This window comes from Colossoma macropomum, unplaced genomic scaffold (assembly GCF_904425465.1).
Source record: "Colossoma macropomum unplaced genomic scaffold, Colossoma_macropomum, whole genome shotgun sequence".
NCBI classification, from domain to species: Eukaryota; Metazoa; Chordata; class Actinopteri; order Characiformes; family Serrasalmidae; genus Colossoma; species Colossoma macropomum.
In genome coordinates this window covers 16769047-16784950 of record NW_023494807.1, presented here as the reverse complement: position 1 = coordinate 16784950, position 15904 = coordinate 16769047, and the positions used below count along the sequence as shown (strand labels likewise).

The 15904-nt window shown below is 38.1% G+C and overlaps 1 protein-coding gene across 5 annotated transcripts in view; it reads left to right on the top strand.

Annotated features, from left to right (window-relative positions):
* The window catches only part of per2 (period circadian clock 2), a 58607-nt gene that overhangs the window by 7025 nt on the left and 35678 nt on the right, over positions 1–15904 (top strand). For 4 of the 5 annotated variants that reach the window (XM_036555674.1, XM_036555672.1, XM_036555673.1 and 1 more), the window contains exon 2: positions 9503–9981. In XM_036555674.1, the coding sequence (XP_036411567.1) occupies positions 9599–9981 (383 nt within the window). In that variant the 5' untranslated portion in view covers positions 9503–9598. Of the gene's footprint in view, positions 1–3311; positions 3373–9502; positions 9982–15904 lie in introns of all 5 variants that reach the window. The other variant, XM_036555671.1, reaches the window with a different exon arrangement.

The window sequence follows — 15904 nt, the reverse complement described above, 5'->3', positions numbered from 1 at the left end:
CTACAAGTGGAACCCTGGAGTTGAGCAGGGCAAAAGTAGAGACAGAGAGATTTTTATCATCCTTCCCTTCCCTGAAGGTTTTTCCCTGCACGCTTCTCTTCAGTCTGTTCTGCATGCTTCTGTGCTACCAGATCATCAGGTAAGCAAATCTCAGAACAGGCTTCCTCTCAGCTGGAGAGAGAGTGATAGAAGCCAAGCAAAAGAATAAAGTATAATTTGATGTTTCTGTACAGAGAGGGGGATTCGAGCATATAAATCAGTGCTTCACAAGTCAGTCCTCCAGAACCCTGAAGTAGTTCATGTGTTTTTCAAGGTCTTTTCACACAAGAGCAAGTAATCAGCCCTTAAAAATGTCAGGTGTGTTAGAGTACAACACACTAGAGCCAGTTAATCAAGGGCTCTTTACCTGGCTCAGGCTTAGTGGGAAACAGAATAGAACCAAAACAGGACTTGATGACATGTTCAGTAGTCTCTGGAGAAATCTACACTTAATCTAATCACCTCTTAGGACTGATAATTTATTAGGAATGTACTGATAAGGAATTTCTAAGCTGTTACCAATAACCAGTAACTCCTTTTTTGTGGGCGATCCCGATAGCAACACCTAGAAATCTATATATGAAGTGCAGCATGCACTTCTATGTTGGTGTTATCCACTGTGCTATCCAGAATTGCCTGTTCAGTAGTAACTATTTGTGCATCACTTTGTGCTTAAGCACAAGTGCCAAATTATTGATTGTAATTATCAGCCATAATTAAAATGTTCTCATTTATTGGTAAGTAATATCAACTGCCAATATATCGCACATAAAAACCATTTCAGGTGAAAATGTGCATTTTCTACTTATTTTGACATTCAAGCATCTGTAAGTGTTACTGAACAGATAACCGGTTAACCACAGGGTAGGAAAAAACAAGGAAGAAACAAACTTCGGCCAACATTAATGCAGGGCTGTTGGCTTACCTTTTTTAGCAGGTTAATATCACGATACTTCAGTAAGTTTTCACCATACACAATATGTCACATTATATATTTTTCCTGACATCTGATAAATTGGAAAGGATAAAGTAGTGCCACATTCAAAGAAAAATACTGTGAAATGTGCTATGAATTATGCTGTCTTTGTAATCAAAGCATACAGTTGACAAGTGTTTTTACGTGCTGACAATATCCACAATATGCAATGTGTTTTATTATTCAAAAATAGCCGAAGGAAATTGGTAGATTTTTGTGTTGGATGAGTAACTGAGACTGCCTCTTCAGATGAGATAGTGTGCTAACAGAGCTAACTGGTGCAACAATGGATGGTGATAAGGACTTACTCACAAACATACCTACTTGTTTGTATATTTATTCTGTCACTCTTAGAGATAAAACAAAATGAATACCTGAAGAATGACTTCAGTATTTGAAGACTGGCTCTTCATACAGTTAACCAGCACTCAAATACCTGTGCACATTCTTTCTATAAAGGTATACACCACTAAATTGCATGTAGTAGTGATAAGTAGTACTCTTCATTTGCAAATCTTCTTATATCATATTCAGATTCATTTTCTGATTCTATTGCAGTGGCTTTGTTTTTGTGTTTTTTTTTTGTTAGATGCCTGAAACATTCACATTTATATAATGGCCAAGCACGGGACACTGTCTGTGTAACTACCTTGTGACTGAAAGTGTCTTCCATGAAAAGTTTCATAATGCAACTGTGTGGCTCAGCAGACTCAATTACCAGAAGGGTCTCATTTGTTGTTTTATAAAGCAGGCCATTGTTCTGGGCACATAAACACACAGCACTTATAACACTTGGTAACATAAGGCTAACCTGGGAAGAGGATAGTTACCTGTCTGTACTCTTTTGCTTGTAGTTCAAAACTCTGTTTAAATACATATTGTGTTTTGTCTTCGTTAATCTTGTCCATATACCTAAGTTGTGAATGTGAATTGGCCAACTACATCTAATATGGGCTTAAAGTATGAAATAACCACATAATTTGCCACACAGCAGTCTTCTAATAAAGTAGTGTGCTAGTGTAACAGTCCCATCAGGTACTTATGCAATACCTTGGAAAGTCAGAGAATATTATTTGTATACTGAACATGCTTAAGTGCATTCAATGTTTTGCTCTGAATGTCAGGTCTTTGGCTTAATTGTATTTCAATGTATAAATAAGTTCACTTTAGGACAAAGTTAACTATTTCTTGTGAGATCTTACTTTGAAATTATGCAAGTCCTTATGTAAAGGCAGGCAGTGGTGTGTGTGTGCTCATGTTATGGCTTCACATTCAATTACATAAATGTCTCTAACTTAGTTATAAAACACTGTACTAGGTTGATTGGCAGGATTATTTAGTTGATAGTAAACAATGACACATGGCATTGATGCCATTTTGATGTTGTATAAGTTGCTGTTATTATTATTATTATTATTATTATTATTATTATTATTAATCTACCTGTTGAATAATGCTACATTACATGTCGTTGCTGTCGGAACAAACCTAGTACCCCCAAAAAACAACTGTACAAGAGAAGGAAGAAACATTTGTATCTTTCAATGTAAGTTAAGAAAAAAGGTTTAATTCTGATTCTTAATTTTGAACAATTTCTATTATCTGTTTGTCATAATAAAACAGGGTAAAAGGCAGCTGGCTTTAACAAATTATGTAAAAAAAAGAAACAAAAAAAAACAAAAACAGAGATACAAAGTTTTGTTCTGACAGCAACAGTTTGCTGATGGTTCCTAGTGTCCAAAAGTTTGTAGATACCTGCTTTTGAACATTTCTTCTGAAATCAAGGGTATTAATAGGAACCTTGCTGCAGTAAAAGCCTTTAATAATCCAGGAAAGCCTTACACTTGATGTTGGAACATTGCTGTGAGGACCTAACTGTTTTCAGACACGAGCATTAGTGAGGTCAGGTTCTGATGTTGGATTATTAGTTCTAGATCATAAGCTTCACTCCAACTCATCCTAGAGATATTGAATGTAGCTCCATCACTCAAGAGAACACAGTTTCACTGCTTCACAGAGCAATGCTGAAGGGCTTTATCTACCCTCTGTTTGACACTTGACATTGGGCATGGTGACCTTAGGCTCAGGTCCTATTCTATCAGTGTGTCCTATTCTATTGCCAATTTTCTAAGGAGATTATGCAAGACGTTTATGTGTAATCAAATGCCTGTATGAGCAATATTGTTCGCACAGCTATGTTAGCTACCTTGGCTAGGATGCTGGTTTGTCTTTTTGTAATTGTGAGTGACCAGTGACGGTATGTTGACTGAGGAGCAGTTTCTTCATTAGTTTTCAGAAAGAAGAGACCACAGCTTGTTTTCTATTGGCTTATGCAGTGGGATTTGCAAATTCGCAAGGTAAACATTCAACTAGATCAAGGATGTACAACTTTTGTCCCGGAGCCCCGGTGTCCAGCACAGTTTGATAGTTTCCCCACTCAGATACACCCACTAAACCTGACAGTTAACCGATAATCTGAAAAACGTGTGTTTGAGCAGTTAAATAATCAAATTGTGCTGGATGCTGGCCCTCCAGGACCTGAGTTGTACACCTCTGATCTAGATGAACACAGTGCAAAACAAAATTAACTGCTAACTGAAGTGAATTTCTTATTTGCATTCCTGCGTCCGTTACCATTCAAGCGAACTGGCTTTTTAACCAGGCACATTTTTATTCAAGAATAAAATTATATACTGTTATTACAGGAAAAAATCAAACAATTGAAAAGATGATGACATAATGGACTTCTAACCAATGAGTTACTTGTTATTATGCAGTTTATGTTTGTTACTGTAAGCTTGTTGTTGTTTTCAGGCTTTGTATGTTTTTTCATCATGTCATATTTTCCATTGTTCACTGTTTTAGAAGCAATATTCTCAGAAAAGTGTAGTATGACATACTTTATCACAATAACTTATATTGTCACCCATAGCTGACAGGTTATTGTGACCATTCATGTCAGTTTAAGTAAGAATGAGAAACTCATACCAGGTTTTGTGGCTCATGCAGGGTACAAATGTTCTTACTCTTATTTCTCCATTATTGCTTTACCCAGCTGTTGTAACACAAATGTGATGGCTGTAACCACATTAAAGAGCAGTGTTTTCTTCTATTGACCTTAAGGAAGCATATACACCACAGAATTAGCCTGGTGGCTGTTTGCGTCTCCCGGAAGCACTTAAGCCCCCCTTTAGTCTGTGCTGGGATATACAGGTGTCAGGCAATTCAATTACAGGACATAGAGCCAGACACGTGGCACTTTTTCACCAATTAAACTTGAGTTTACTTCTAAAAAAAAAAAAAACCTGCTCAGTCAATCATGCTTTGCTTTTGGGGAAGAAAACCCCATTTATTAAGTTTTGAGATTAGATTTTTATTGAGATTTGAGAGAGTAGGGAGAGTAGAGATAGTAGCATGTTATCCTGATGATAAAGGGTTTAGATATTATTTAAATGTTTTTGTCATTTTAACCATGATAATGTTTTTGTTCAAGATTGTTGTTACAGAATGAGACTGGCATATGAGTGTGAATTAAGTAAGGCTGCACAATTCTCTATTTAGGTAGGAATTTAGGTCCAGGCTTGTTATTTTAGCTAGGATGTTCATCACATCCACTTTTCCCCTTGTTTTGGCTTGAGGCTTGAACCCTAAACATGTGCCAGGTTGTCAGTTGTGGTTGTGTTGTCATATACACAGCACATGGGTGCTTGGTTGCTTTTGATTGGTCAAAGTCATCTGCAGGTGATTCATTGTTATTTAGGCTAAATTTCTCCACTTAATATTGTTGATGAGTTATAATTAAAGCTGTTGTGGTTTAAAAATCGTATTCTTTCCAATTGTGATTTCTATATGAAAACGATTAATCTTTCAGTCCTAGAATTCACTAAATGACTCATTCATTCTGGTTCTGGAGGAATGAACTCTAGCAGTTAGTTTTTTTCCCTCTCAAACAAATCTGAAATCACCAAACTGTCAAAACACTGGACCTGCAGGACTAGAATTGAAGAACTAAATGTTGGGACGAGGATGGTTTTCCTCACATTAGATATTTTTACCAGAATAAACAAGCCACTAATTTTGGTTGCTCTGTGGTGGGAAGTGTAGCCTAAAGACATAATCAAGTAAATGTATTGTTACATCTATGAAATATTGACTCAAGTTAAAGTATCTTTCCACAAGTACAACTTAAGTAGTTTTGTACTTTTATTCAAGTAACCGAGTAACTTGAAACTGCTTACTGTATGTTTCCATCAGCACAGGGACTAAAGTTTGTTAGGCTCTTCTTCTCTATTTGATAAAAAAAAAAGCTAAACCTCAGAAGTCAGAGATGTGACCATCACAAAGCAGTACAGACGCTGTAACCAGTGTGACATAATGAAATTAAACCCAAAAAGGAATTAGTAACAAAATGTTGAAGAGCCCATATCAATGAAAACTGAATTTTCCTAATGTTTCTGAAATAGGTTTGATGTAGTATAAACATTAGTTTTAAAACTTAATGTTCAGTCCTGTTTGTATATGGAAACTTAAGTTACAAAAACAGCCTGTTTTGAATTCATTGTTTCCATAATGTCACAAAAACCCACACATTTACATATATCTGTCTATTCAGCCTACAGCAGATTAGCTTCACCCATTTACACCAAAGTTATAAAGTGTTTCAGCCCGAACTGCTTTTCGAATGAGCCGCTTACCACAGCAATCATTTACATATATCAGTCTCAAAGGCACAACAACCAAAACAACCTGTTTAATTCTAGGGGATAAAGAGAGCTTATTCATAAATGAATTATGACTGTTTTTGGTACATTAAACCACATAAACCTTCTAAATTAACTTTAGGGGGAAAAAAAATGGAAGAAAACTGAGGGTCCTTTAATAAATTGGACATAGATTCATTTCCACACAAATATTCTTGTATAGAGGTAAAAGTATTATGATTTGAGAAATCAAGGTCAGCCCATATTATTGTCCAACTGATATCGATTAGGCTCAAATTTGAGAGTGCTTAAAAGTCCATTTCCTTTTTGTGAAGTGTGCCACTTATTTTCAGACTGTAGCTTTGACGCAGCACTGCTGCAATAACTAGCTAAAACTGACACTTTCATAAGCTCTGATGACTCAAATTACAAAAACATCAAAGGCTCTGAAATGTTTATGCGGCTAATTTTGGTATGTACTTAAATAATCAGATTATTCTGACAATACTCAACATTCATATCAGCAGAATTATCTATCAGATACTGTTCCTGTAAAACCCATCACATCTGAGTCATGATTTTCATTATTTAGCTGTGCAAACAATTCTAACTCTAACAAGAGCAGGAGGTTTAAATAACCAAAACCTAAATCCTAGAAGGGGACAATATGATGATAACAGCCTAAAAGGTTTCTTGGAGCCATAGAAAAACTACTTTTCCCTAAAGAACATTTCAAAGGCTTGTTGTTTGAACATCACCTTTATAAAGGAGAACCATTTTGAAGTTTAAAGAACATCAACATAATATAAAGGTTTTCTACCAGTTTTTCAGTGCATTCAGGCCAAGACTTATTAAGGAACCTTTTTTAATAGTGAGCTGTGAGTTGTGAAATCTGTGCACACAGTGCACTGCAACGGCCTTTCTGGACTGGAGTTTAAGAACCCTGATGTCAAATTTGTTGTGTCTTTGCTCTCTGGGTTACTAGGTTACTCTGGATTTTGGCCAGAAACACAGCCAATTCCTGCGTTACTGTAACAATCACTTAGTACATTGTTTGAACTGCATAGGCCGCTGTGCTTTACCTCTCTACAAATAAGGACCATTCACGTGAACTAGCCGCGGGGCAAGTGAGTCATTCGGTATTTGAAGACGTGTTTTTAAGGGCGTTTAATTGTTGTGTAACCGACTGGATTGCTTCTCTTTCAACTCTTGCTTTTTACCTAGAGCATTGGATGCTATCCGTAGAGAATCGGTGAGAAAGGAGCATGTCTTGATCTGCCCCAAAAGTTAAACACAAAGTATGATATGGAGAATTTTGATGTGTTGTTTACCTTATCTTGACCTAGATTCAAAAGGGAAGACTTTTTTCTTAAAAGTTATAAGAACATTTATTACATGACAAGCTTAATGTTTTATTCTTTTAAAAGTGTTAATCAAATCTGTGAAACTCTGTAAATTTAATTTTGCTAATTGGAACCAGAAATAAAAATCTGCAAATCTGTCTCTTCCTGAAATCATCTATGCAAGACAGTACACAGTCCAGAACCTGGGGCTCACATCAGCTTGTCCCACAGTTGGATTTGTTGCTTCCATTTGGAATGGCAGTGAGCCACAAACTGCACTTTAAGAAACTTCACTGAAGGTGTCTTTCCTTAATTTGTCCAAGCTTGGGTCCTGGCCAGGAAACCTTGGTTAATTAAATCTGTTTAAACCAAAGACCTGGTTGTTATACTTAATTCAGGATTAGTTAATCCTATCACTAGGCCACTGTAGAAGACTACCAAAGAGAATCAGGTGCAACCATTGGCAGCAACTCCAAGGTTTAGTTTGTAGTCTTCCGCTTCCGTTGCTGACCTAATTGTAGCCTGTTCATTTCAGTAGAAGTGGCTGAGAATGTGTTATAGGGTCAGCCAAGTCCTTGCTGTTGTTTGCAGCTTTGCAAATGTTCCTGACTATATACAAATTATTAAGGCTTTTTTAAAGCGCTTTCTCAGTATGACTCTGGAAGTGTGAGATCATATTTCTGAATCCTTTCAACCATGTCATAGTTCTAGTTGCTGTATCTGCAAAAGGCTCTAAAATGGATCTTCAGGGAACCCCAGAACACCTACGGGAAACATCAGCAGACCAAACCTGGACTAAACCTATTAATTCATGTCTTTTTATGTCTCATGTGAGAGAGTAGGGCAAGGAGGGTTTTTTTGAAAGGGGCAGAAGAGCCCCTGGGAGATGAAACACGAGATCTGTCTGGCCTGCAAGCCAGCAGAACCTGTGGAGAGGCCTCCAGCAAGGCTAAAGGGCAGAGTACATAGCTACAGAGGCTGAACCGCAGAGTCTGACACCTTTTGAAGGCCCAGATGGTGGTCCTTGAGCAGACAGAGCAGAGGCTATCCCCGAGACCATTGCCCAGAGCTAAGCTAAGCTAGCTTTGATGTTCTAGCTCTGTGAGCTTCTGTTTTAAGAAGGGCACCAGACAGACACTGCCCTTTCAGATCTTGCTTTGAACATGAACACTTAAGTCTTTGTAGATATAGCCTTTGTTTCTTAATGTTTTATGTCCAGTGAAATAATTTACAGATTTTGTATATGTTTTTCTGCTACTTATTGAATTTGAAATGGACAAAACTGGCCACTGGTTTACCTCATGCTGACAGTCCTGCGTTCTGTAGCAGTGGTGACTCTGCAGTCTTTATGGATTTGTGTATCTTATTCAGTCGTATTTAAAGGTTTCATAACATGTCTCAGGGAACACTGAGGCAGGCCCCTTATTGGCCATTCTGCTGGCAGACTATTCAGATATTTGTTTATTTAATACAATCAAAATGTAATATTTTCCCCATTATCAGATTAATTAGGACACAGTGGGCTCTCTGGGTATGAAATTTTGGGAGTCTGTGTTGAACTGCTGGTGGGCAATGAGGAGTGAAAAGGGAAGGTGAGAACCCCCTATTGTGAAAACAATTGACACCTCTTCACAAAGATGGCTGTGCTGAGATAAAACCATTGACAGCATGGGCAACAACAGACAATACAGCTGTTTTCTTGACTTAAACAAACTTGTGTACAACTGCTACAGTAAACAAGTTGCAATTACACAATAAAAACACATTAATAAATGTTGAATTGTTTACTCACAGTACAAAAGGAATCCAGTTTGCTTGTGGTTATGTTAATCATTGACCTTTCAGTCAACATATATTCTACAAAACTGTTAAAGGAAATAAATGCATAGTTCAACTGAGGGACCTTCAAACCATTATGGCTACTGTGGAAAAAGAATATCAAGGATAACATGTTTGGGATGAGTAATCCTTGATGCAGGTGAAGTGTTACTTGCTAGCTCTGAAGTCTGTAAGTCTTGCTTTAGACAAAGTTTTCCTGTCAGTTTTCTAGCTTGTCCTTATAGTCATGTTTTGACCAGTACTCAAATTTAGACGATTCCCTTCTTACCACAAACGTAGTTGATCAGCCAACACAAGTTTGTTTCTTTTGTTTTGCACTACAGCCTAATGTAGCTAACACTTAATGGAAGCTTATAGCCACCCTGTAGCATTGTGCGAACTGCATGTCTAAATCATCACACTTACCTCAAACCACACTGGTGTGTTAAGTAATTTCAGAAAGACTTTCTTTATGCTGTTTCTGACACAGTGTGGCATATTTTTATCTGAAAAAGGGACATTGGGCTTTGTATTACACTATATTGCCTCAGTTTTTTTTCTGAAGTTCCAACTTTCTTCGAGTCCTATGTGTGACTTATGTTTGTGTTTGTTTGTGTTTTCTCTAGATTTAATCCAGGTTGAATTTGATTCACTCTCTTCAAGTCTCCTCTGTGAAGATGGGCTGATTTTCTTGACCTCTATATCAATCTAAGTCCATCTCCATGTCTGAAGACTCCAAACAATACCTGTTCTCCTCTCTGGAGGGGCAGGACCAAGCTGCTGGCTGTAGTTCCATGGCTACGCTCCGTCGAATGAGCGGTTTCGCAGAGGGTGGTGAGCTTGGCCTGGCCTCAGAAGGCAGTGACAGCAGCAGTCAGGACCCTCCTGCTTCGCCTCACAGTGACCACAAGATGGCGCACTCCTTGCACGAGGATGTTGAGATGAAGAGTAGTGGGTCCAGTGGAAGTGGGACTGAATCGCACGGCAATGAGTCACACGGCAATGAATCGCACGGCAATGAGTCACATGGCAACGAGTCGACCGGAAGTTCCAATGGCAACAGCAAAGATTCAGCCCTATTGGAATCATCAGGGAGCAACAAGAGGTAATAGCATTATTGCTACTGTGTTTTCTCCACCCACTTGTACACGGAGCATCTGATGTCTATTGCATGCTAAGTTACAACTATCAGGATTTTGTCAGTTTCATTCTGATTGGCTATCCAAAAGTTGACTTCTGCGCACCATACTTAATCTGTCAAAAGGAAAACAAACGTTTGCGAGCAGCTGCCCGCTTTGAGCACCTGACCAGTATTTCAGAGCAAAACATAGTTGCTGAATTATTAAAAGAATACATTCTAAAGTTATTCGAGTTTTCTTTGAAGACCTTAGTTGCTAGCAAATTAATCATCCTTGCATTTTCCGACACTTTGTTTCCTGCGGATATGTTTTAAATCACTTACCCCTACACATCACACAAGACAACAGCAGTCAAACATCCATATTGTGTCAAAGCAGGCAGTTGCTAGCCAGGATAAATAACCAAACGCATCAATCTCACGAAACACAGAAGTCTGGATGTAAGTGTAAATAATAATTACATTTTAATCATTTTAACAGGCTAGCAGTTGATGATAAAGAATTTTTTCCAGCTGTGCACATGTGTTTTGTGGCTGGCCATTTAGGTGAATGATTCATTTGTTACTTATATTACTTTGGCGCTGCACATTTGATCCGTTCTGTCATTGCAGCCCTTAACAATGTATTTATTGTACAAGTAAGTTGTATCCTAACTTTTAGGGAATGACAGAAGCCATGCAAGCCTTTGAACAGCCCCTGCCCCAGGAAAAAGAGAAACAGTAGTTTAAACAGTTAAATTAATATTATTAAATAATCCTGTATAGATACATTTATGCATTCAAAGATCCCCTTAATATTGCCTTATTTTACACAATTACACACAAATGACCATAAACCCTAATCACTGAACCCCACTTACAATATTCAGGACCTAGCCCTGCCCCCTGTCTCCTATCCTGTCACCCACTGATCCAAACCATACAAGATTCAGGACCTAGCCCTGCCTCCTATCTCCTATCTTATCACCCACAGAACACTTTTAAGTCATCAAACAGGCATCTCGCCCTTTACAAAGACCTCTTCTCTATTTCCTTGACACCCCATATTTGTTTACATTCTTTAAAGTCTTTATAATTAATTGAAGATGGTTAGAAGCTGGACGCTGATTGTAGCGTCGCTGGCTGTCGGACTGAAGTAATAGGCACCTGCCATGCTGCATGACGCAGGCTGAGCTCACTCAGAGACAGCACATTCTCCAAACCCGTCAGCAACAGTTGCTGTTTGTCTGTTAGTCCTCTCTATCCCCACTCATCCTGCTGAGGCTGTGGAGAGCTCTAGTTTAGTTCTGCTTTTCAGGACTTCAAGGAGGTGTAATAATAGAAGCTCTTGAGGCCTTTTGATGAAGGTTCCATGATAAACATCACGATCATTAGCGGACAAGGGCTCACATGCAACACAACAAAAGCGAGTTAAGGGTCATTTTTAGGTCTAGGTTTCTCTTTTTCACTTAATGTTTCTGCTCTGTCATAGTCATGAAATGCTTTCTTGTCCAGAGCTGAAGACTGACCATTAGTTGTGATTGGGATAGCTTAGCCAAAATTGGCTATGTGGCTAAGAGTGAATGGAAACTAGTGTGACCTTCTTCTGGTGTTTTCTATGGTCAGTCACTATTAGCCATGTTAGCATCTTACATAACTAACCACTTAAGTAAACAGAGCAATTTTGCAACCTTTTTAGAATGATTCTCTGAGAGAAAATTTAACCAGAAACTAATGAACTACCGCTGTTTTCAAAATTGGTAATGGGCCTAACAGTAAATGGCAACTAACATGGTTGTGCTAACTGTTGGTTTTCTCTGCATCCAGTCTATTTGCCATGTTAGCTTTTTAGCAATTTTGCAGCCTTCATAAAGAGATTCTCTAACAGAGCAAAGGTCTCACCAGAAACAAACAAACTATTGGAGTCATTGTTTAAATTGATAATATGTCTAACAAAGAAAGGAAACAAGCATGATCATGCTAACTGCTAGTTTTCTCTCCATCTAATCTCTATCATTTTGCCAGATTCTTTCTTTAAGTAATTTGAGCAATTTTCCAGCCTTTGTAAACATATGAGACATTTGGCGCCATTGTCCTTATCAGTTCAAAAGTGCTTGCATACACTGACTGACCACTTCATTAAAATCGTCTCATTGTTTCTATGTTCATTGACCATTTTATTAGCTCCACACACCGTATTGGTGCACTTTATAGTTGTACAAATACAGACTGTAATCTGTATGTTTCTCAGCATACTTTATTAGCCCTTTTTTCAGCCTGTTCTTTAATGGTTAGGACCCCCAAAGGACCACCACAGAGCAAGGATTATTTGGGTAGTGGATCATTCTCAGCACTGCAGTGACACTGATGTGGTAGTAGTGTGTTAGTTATGGATCAGATGCAGCAGTGCAGCTGGAGTTTTTAAACACCTCAGTGTCACTGCTGAACTAAGAATTGTCCACCAACCAAAAATATCCAGCCAACAGCGTCCTGTGATTTCTGGTGAAGGACTAGAAGGTGACCAACACAAACTGTGCAGCAACAGATGAGCTATCATCTCTGACTTAACATCTACAAGGTGAATCAACAAGGTAGGAGTGTCTAATAGAGTGGACAGTGAGTGGACACAGTGTGCAAACATAGTGTCAGTGTCACTGCAGTGCTGAGAGTGATCCACCACCCATAAATGCCTGTTCTGTGGTGGTCCTGACCGCTGAAGAACAAGGTGAAAGGGGGCTAACAAAGTAGGCAGAGAAACAGATGGACTACAGTCTGTAAATGTAGCACTAAAAAGTGCACCTACATGGACAATGAGTGTAGAAACAAGGAGGTCGTTTTAATGAAGTGACCAGTTCGTGTATGTTGATTCATAAATTACGGGAGTCATATCTAATTGGGATATTCCGTGAAGGACGAGAAAAGCTAATACATGTTTGATCAGAGACCAAAAGACTGTAATCCTCTCTAGTCTCTGACTGATTGATGCCTCCCAGCAACAGGCGGAAAACCTTCCCTACCCACGCACTCTGACATATTTCCATGCCAACGTGCTGTTTGTGTATGAGTACATGAGATGAGCGCAGCCTGCTCATTTTCTCCACATTCCCCTCTCCGCATTTGTGTTTACGTCTCTGTATCGAGCTCTCTTTCTCCATCATCTCCTTCCCAAGCATTTTCTCTCTTTCTGCTTTCTCAATGCTTCTCATTCTGCTGTCTGCCTCAGTCATTTGCTTTTTTCCTTTTCTTGATTGATGAGAGCCTTTCCCTCTTATTCTTCTCATTTTGTGTTTATTCCGTTTCTCAGTGTTTGTCTCAGTTTCTTCTCATGTTTCTCTCATTCTTGATACTCCTTTCTTTCAATTAATTGTCAAAAACGTATTGATATTTCAACTTCCCTTAAAAAGAGTGACTTTTGCCATCCCTAGCTCTAAGGAGGGTGAACATTCATGGAGAGTTTTAACCCCTTTATGCAGGAGAAAAATAGGTAATTTACTCTTCTTATTGAAGTCAACCTGAAACCAAAGCTGACCTCTTTTTACCTTGTTAGTTAATGTGACTAATGGTATCAAGCATGGTTCATCATATCCTTCCATTTGAAAGATAAAAATCTTGTTTCCCTAGAATCCTTGATCACAATTTAACAATTTTTACCCATTTCTAAAGTGTCTTATGATTTTTAATTATGTCACCATGCACCAGACACCAGTAATATCATGTTTCATGTTCCCAGCCCACTATCCCCACCTATCTTAAAATATATATATATATATATATATATAATATATATATATATATATATATATATATTGCATACCTAGCACTCCCATCTCTCACCTGCCCATTTTTAATAAAATACACAGGCATTTGTGTTTAGAGTGCTCTCCAACTGACTACCTAAAGTGCACCTGGCGTCATTAAAAAACAAAGAAGCAAAGTGTTTGGCCAAAGAGACACTCCAGCAAATCGAAGAACCTGTAAATGCCCTTCCTGGAGCTTCTGTCTGAGAAGTTTACCTCAGATTGTGAAGACATTCTGGGCTACTCCACATGCACCAGCAGGACAGAACTTAACATCTTATCTCCAGATTTAATTAGCCTGCAACATTAACCTATTGTATCAATAGCATACAGACACAGTCCCAGCTGGCTAAAGACAGGTTTAGTTTATATAATTAGCACACACTAAGTGCTTAGAGATGCTATTTGTGGACATGCTTTCTATTCTAAGCTCCTTTGGAGACTATTAATACACATACATGTGGCCTTCGAGGAGCCTAAAATGTCACCTGCACCTGGATAGGGGCTTTCTCTAGTACTTACAGCGCTAAGCTGAGAGGACACAGCAGCGGCTCAGACACATGCACACACACTCAAATAGCTGTAGTGGTGAAGTCCCCTAATACTCACCTGCAACGCTGGCTTGTCCTATTCTCCCACATAGTCGATCGCCAAGGACACATCACTCTTGTTCTAAGTAGTTTATATTTTCTTGTGAGAACATGTCCTGTGATGCATGGAGAGAGAATTATTGATTACATGCACTATTGGATAACATTATGTATGATGTTATATATAACATTATATACAACTTTGGAATAGACAAATGCAATTGTCAATCATTGAATTAAATTAATCACACTCTCTCCATGCATTACAAGGCACATTCTTGCAAGAAAATAAGCATTGCCTATCAGAATAAAGGCAGAACAATTATTAATATTTATACAGTAAGAGAGAGAAAAATCAGTTTAAGGCTACATTCACACAGCAGATAAAAATGGCCCAGAAGAGGTCTTGGTCCAGATCAAACTGAAGCATGGTTCAGTTCGTCTGCAATGTGAACATACTTTTTGCATGGTTTGGACTACAGCTTTAGCTATAGGAGTTAACTTTAGCTATATTGCTATGATAGCAAGCTGTAGCGGTAGGAGCTAGCTTTAGCTATAGGAGTTAGCAACAAAATCAATTTGATATTGCAACAGTGAATGTAAGCTGTTAACACTAGCTAATGTTAATTGACTAATCACCTCATTTAACTGTTTACCTCATAATGCATTGCTGGAAAAATGTAACTATTAATGTTAGTGCTGACAGAGTGGATTGTCTTCATGTCAAATGACACACTTTCTGTCAGCTTACTTGCATATTGTCCTTTTATCTCCCTAAGAGTTTTGAATACTTAAAGATTTCTTTTCTTTTGATTTCTCTTTCTCTTCACTGTAATAGCATTCAGCTAGAAATGATGCATCTCAGAAGTCATTACTGAAGAAATCATGCAAACGGCTATAATGAAACCATGAAAATGATGAGCGGTATATCTGTGGTGTGGTTCAGATGGATTTTTACCAGACAGCACGTATTATTATTATGTTTCTGTCATTCAGATTATGAAAGCTAGACAGTAACAGTAGACCTACCCTTTTTTAACCATTTCCTTTACAGGCTCTTGCATGCTTTGACTAGGTTATAAAATCTGGGGGGGAAATAATCACCCTCCTCAAGGGAAAGTAAAACTATAATTAAGTTTGTCTCCTTTAGCTTATCAAAGGGAATGCTAACAGTTTTACAAAATTTCAGCAAAATTCAATGATTGAGAGATGAACAGAGTAATTCGGAATGGCTTGATGTGAAATGGTTGTAGAGAAACTTCCCAACTCAGATTTCTTTACTGTGTTGGAACCAGGAGTTGTGATGTCTACAACACAAATATAACCAGTTTATTTACTATCTAAAACTACCAGTTAACCTACATGTGTCTTCCGAGTTTTTATATTTAATTTTGATAGTGGTAAAATAGCGGTGTATTCCAAAAATTATGTCTTATTTTCAGGTACTATATTGGCTTACAATACCCTGCACATACCTCTCTGCCAGGATTAAAAAACACATTTTAGTAAAACTATTGTAAAAAA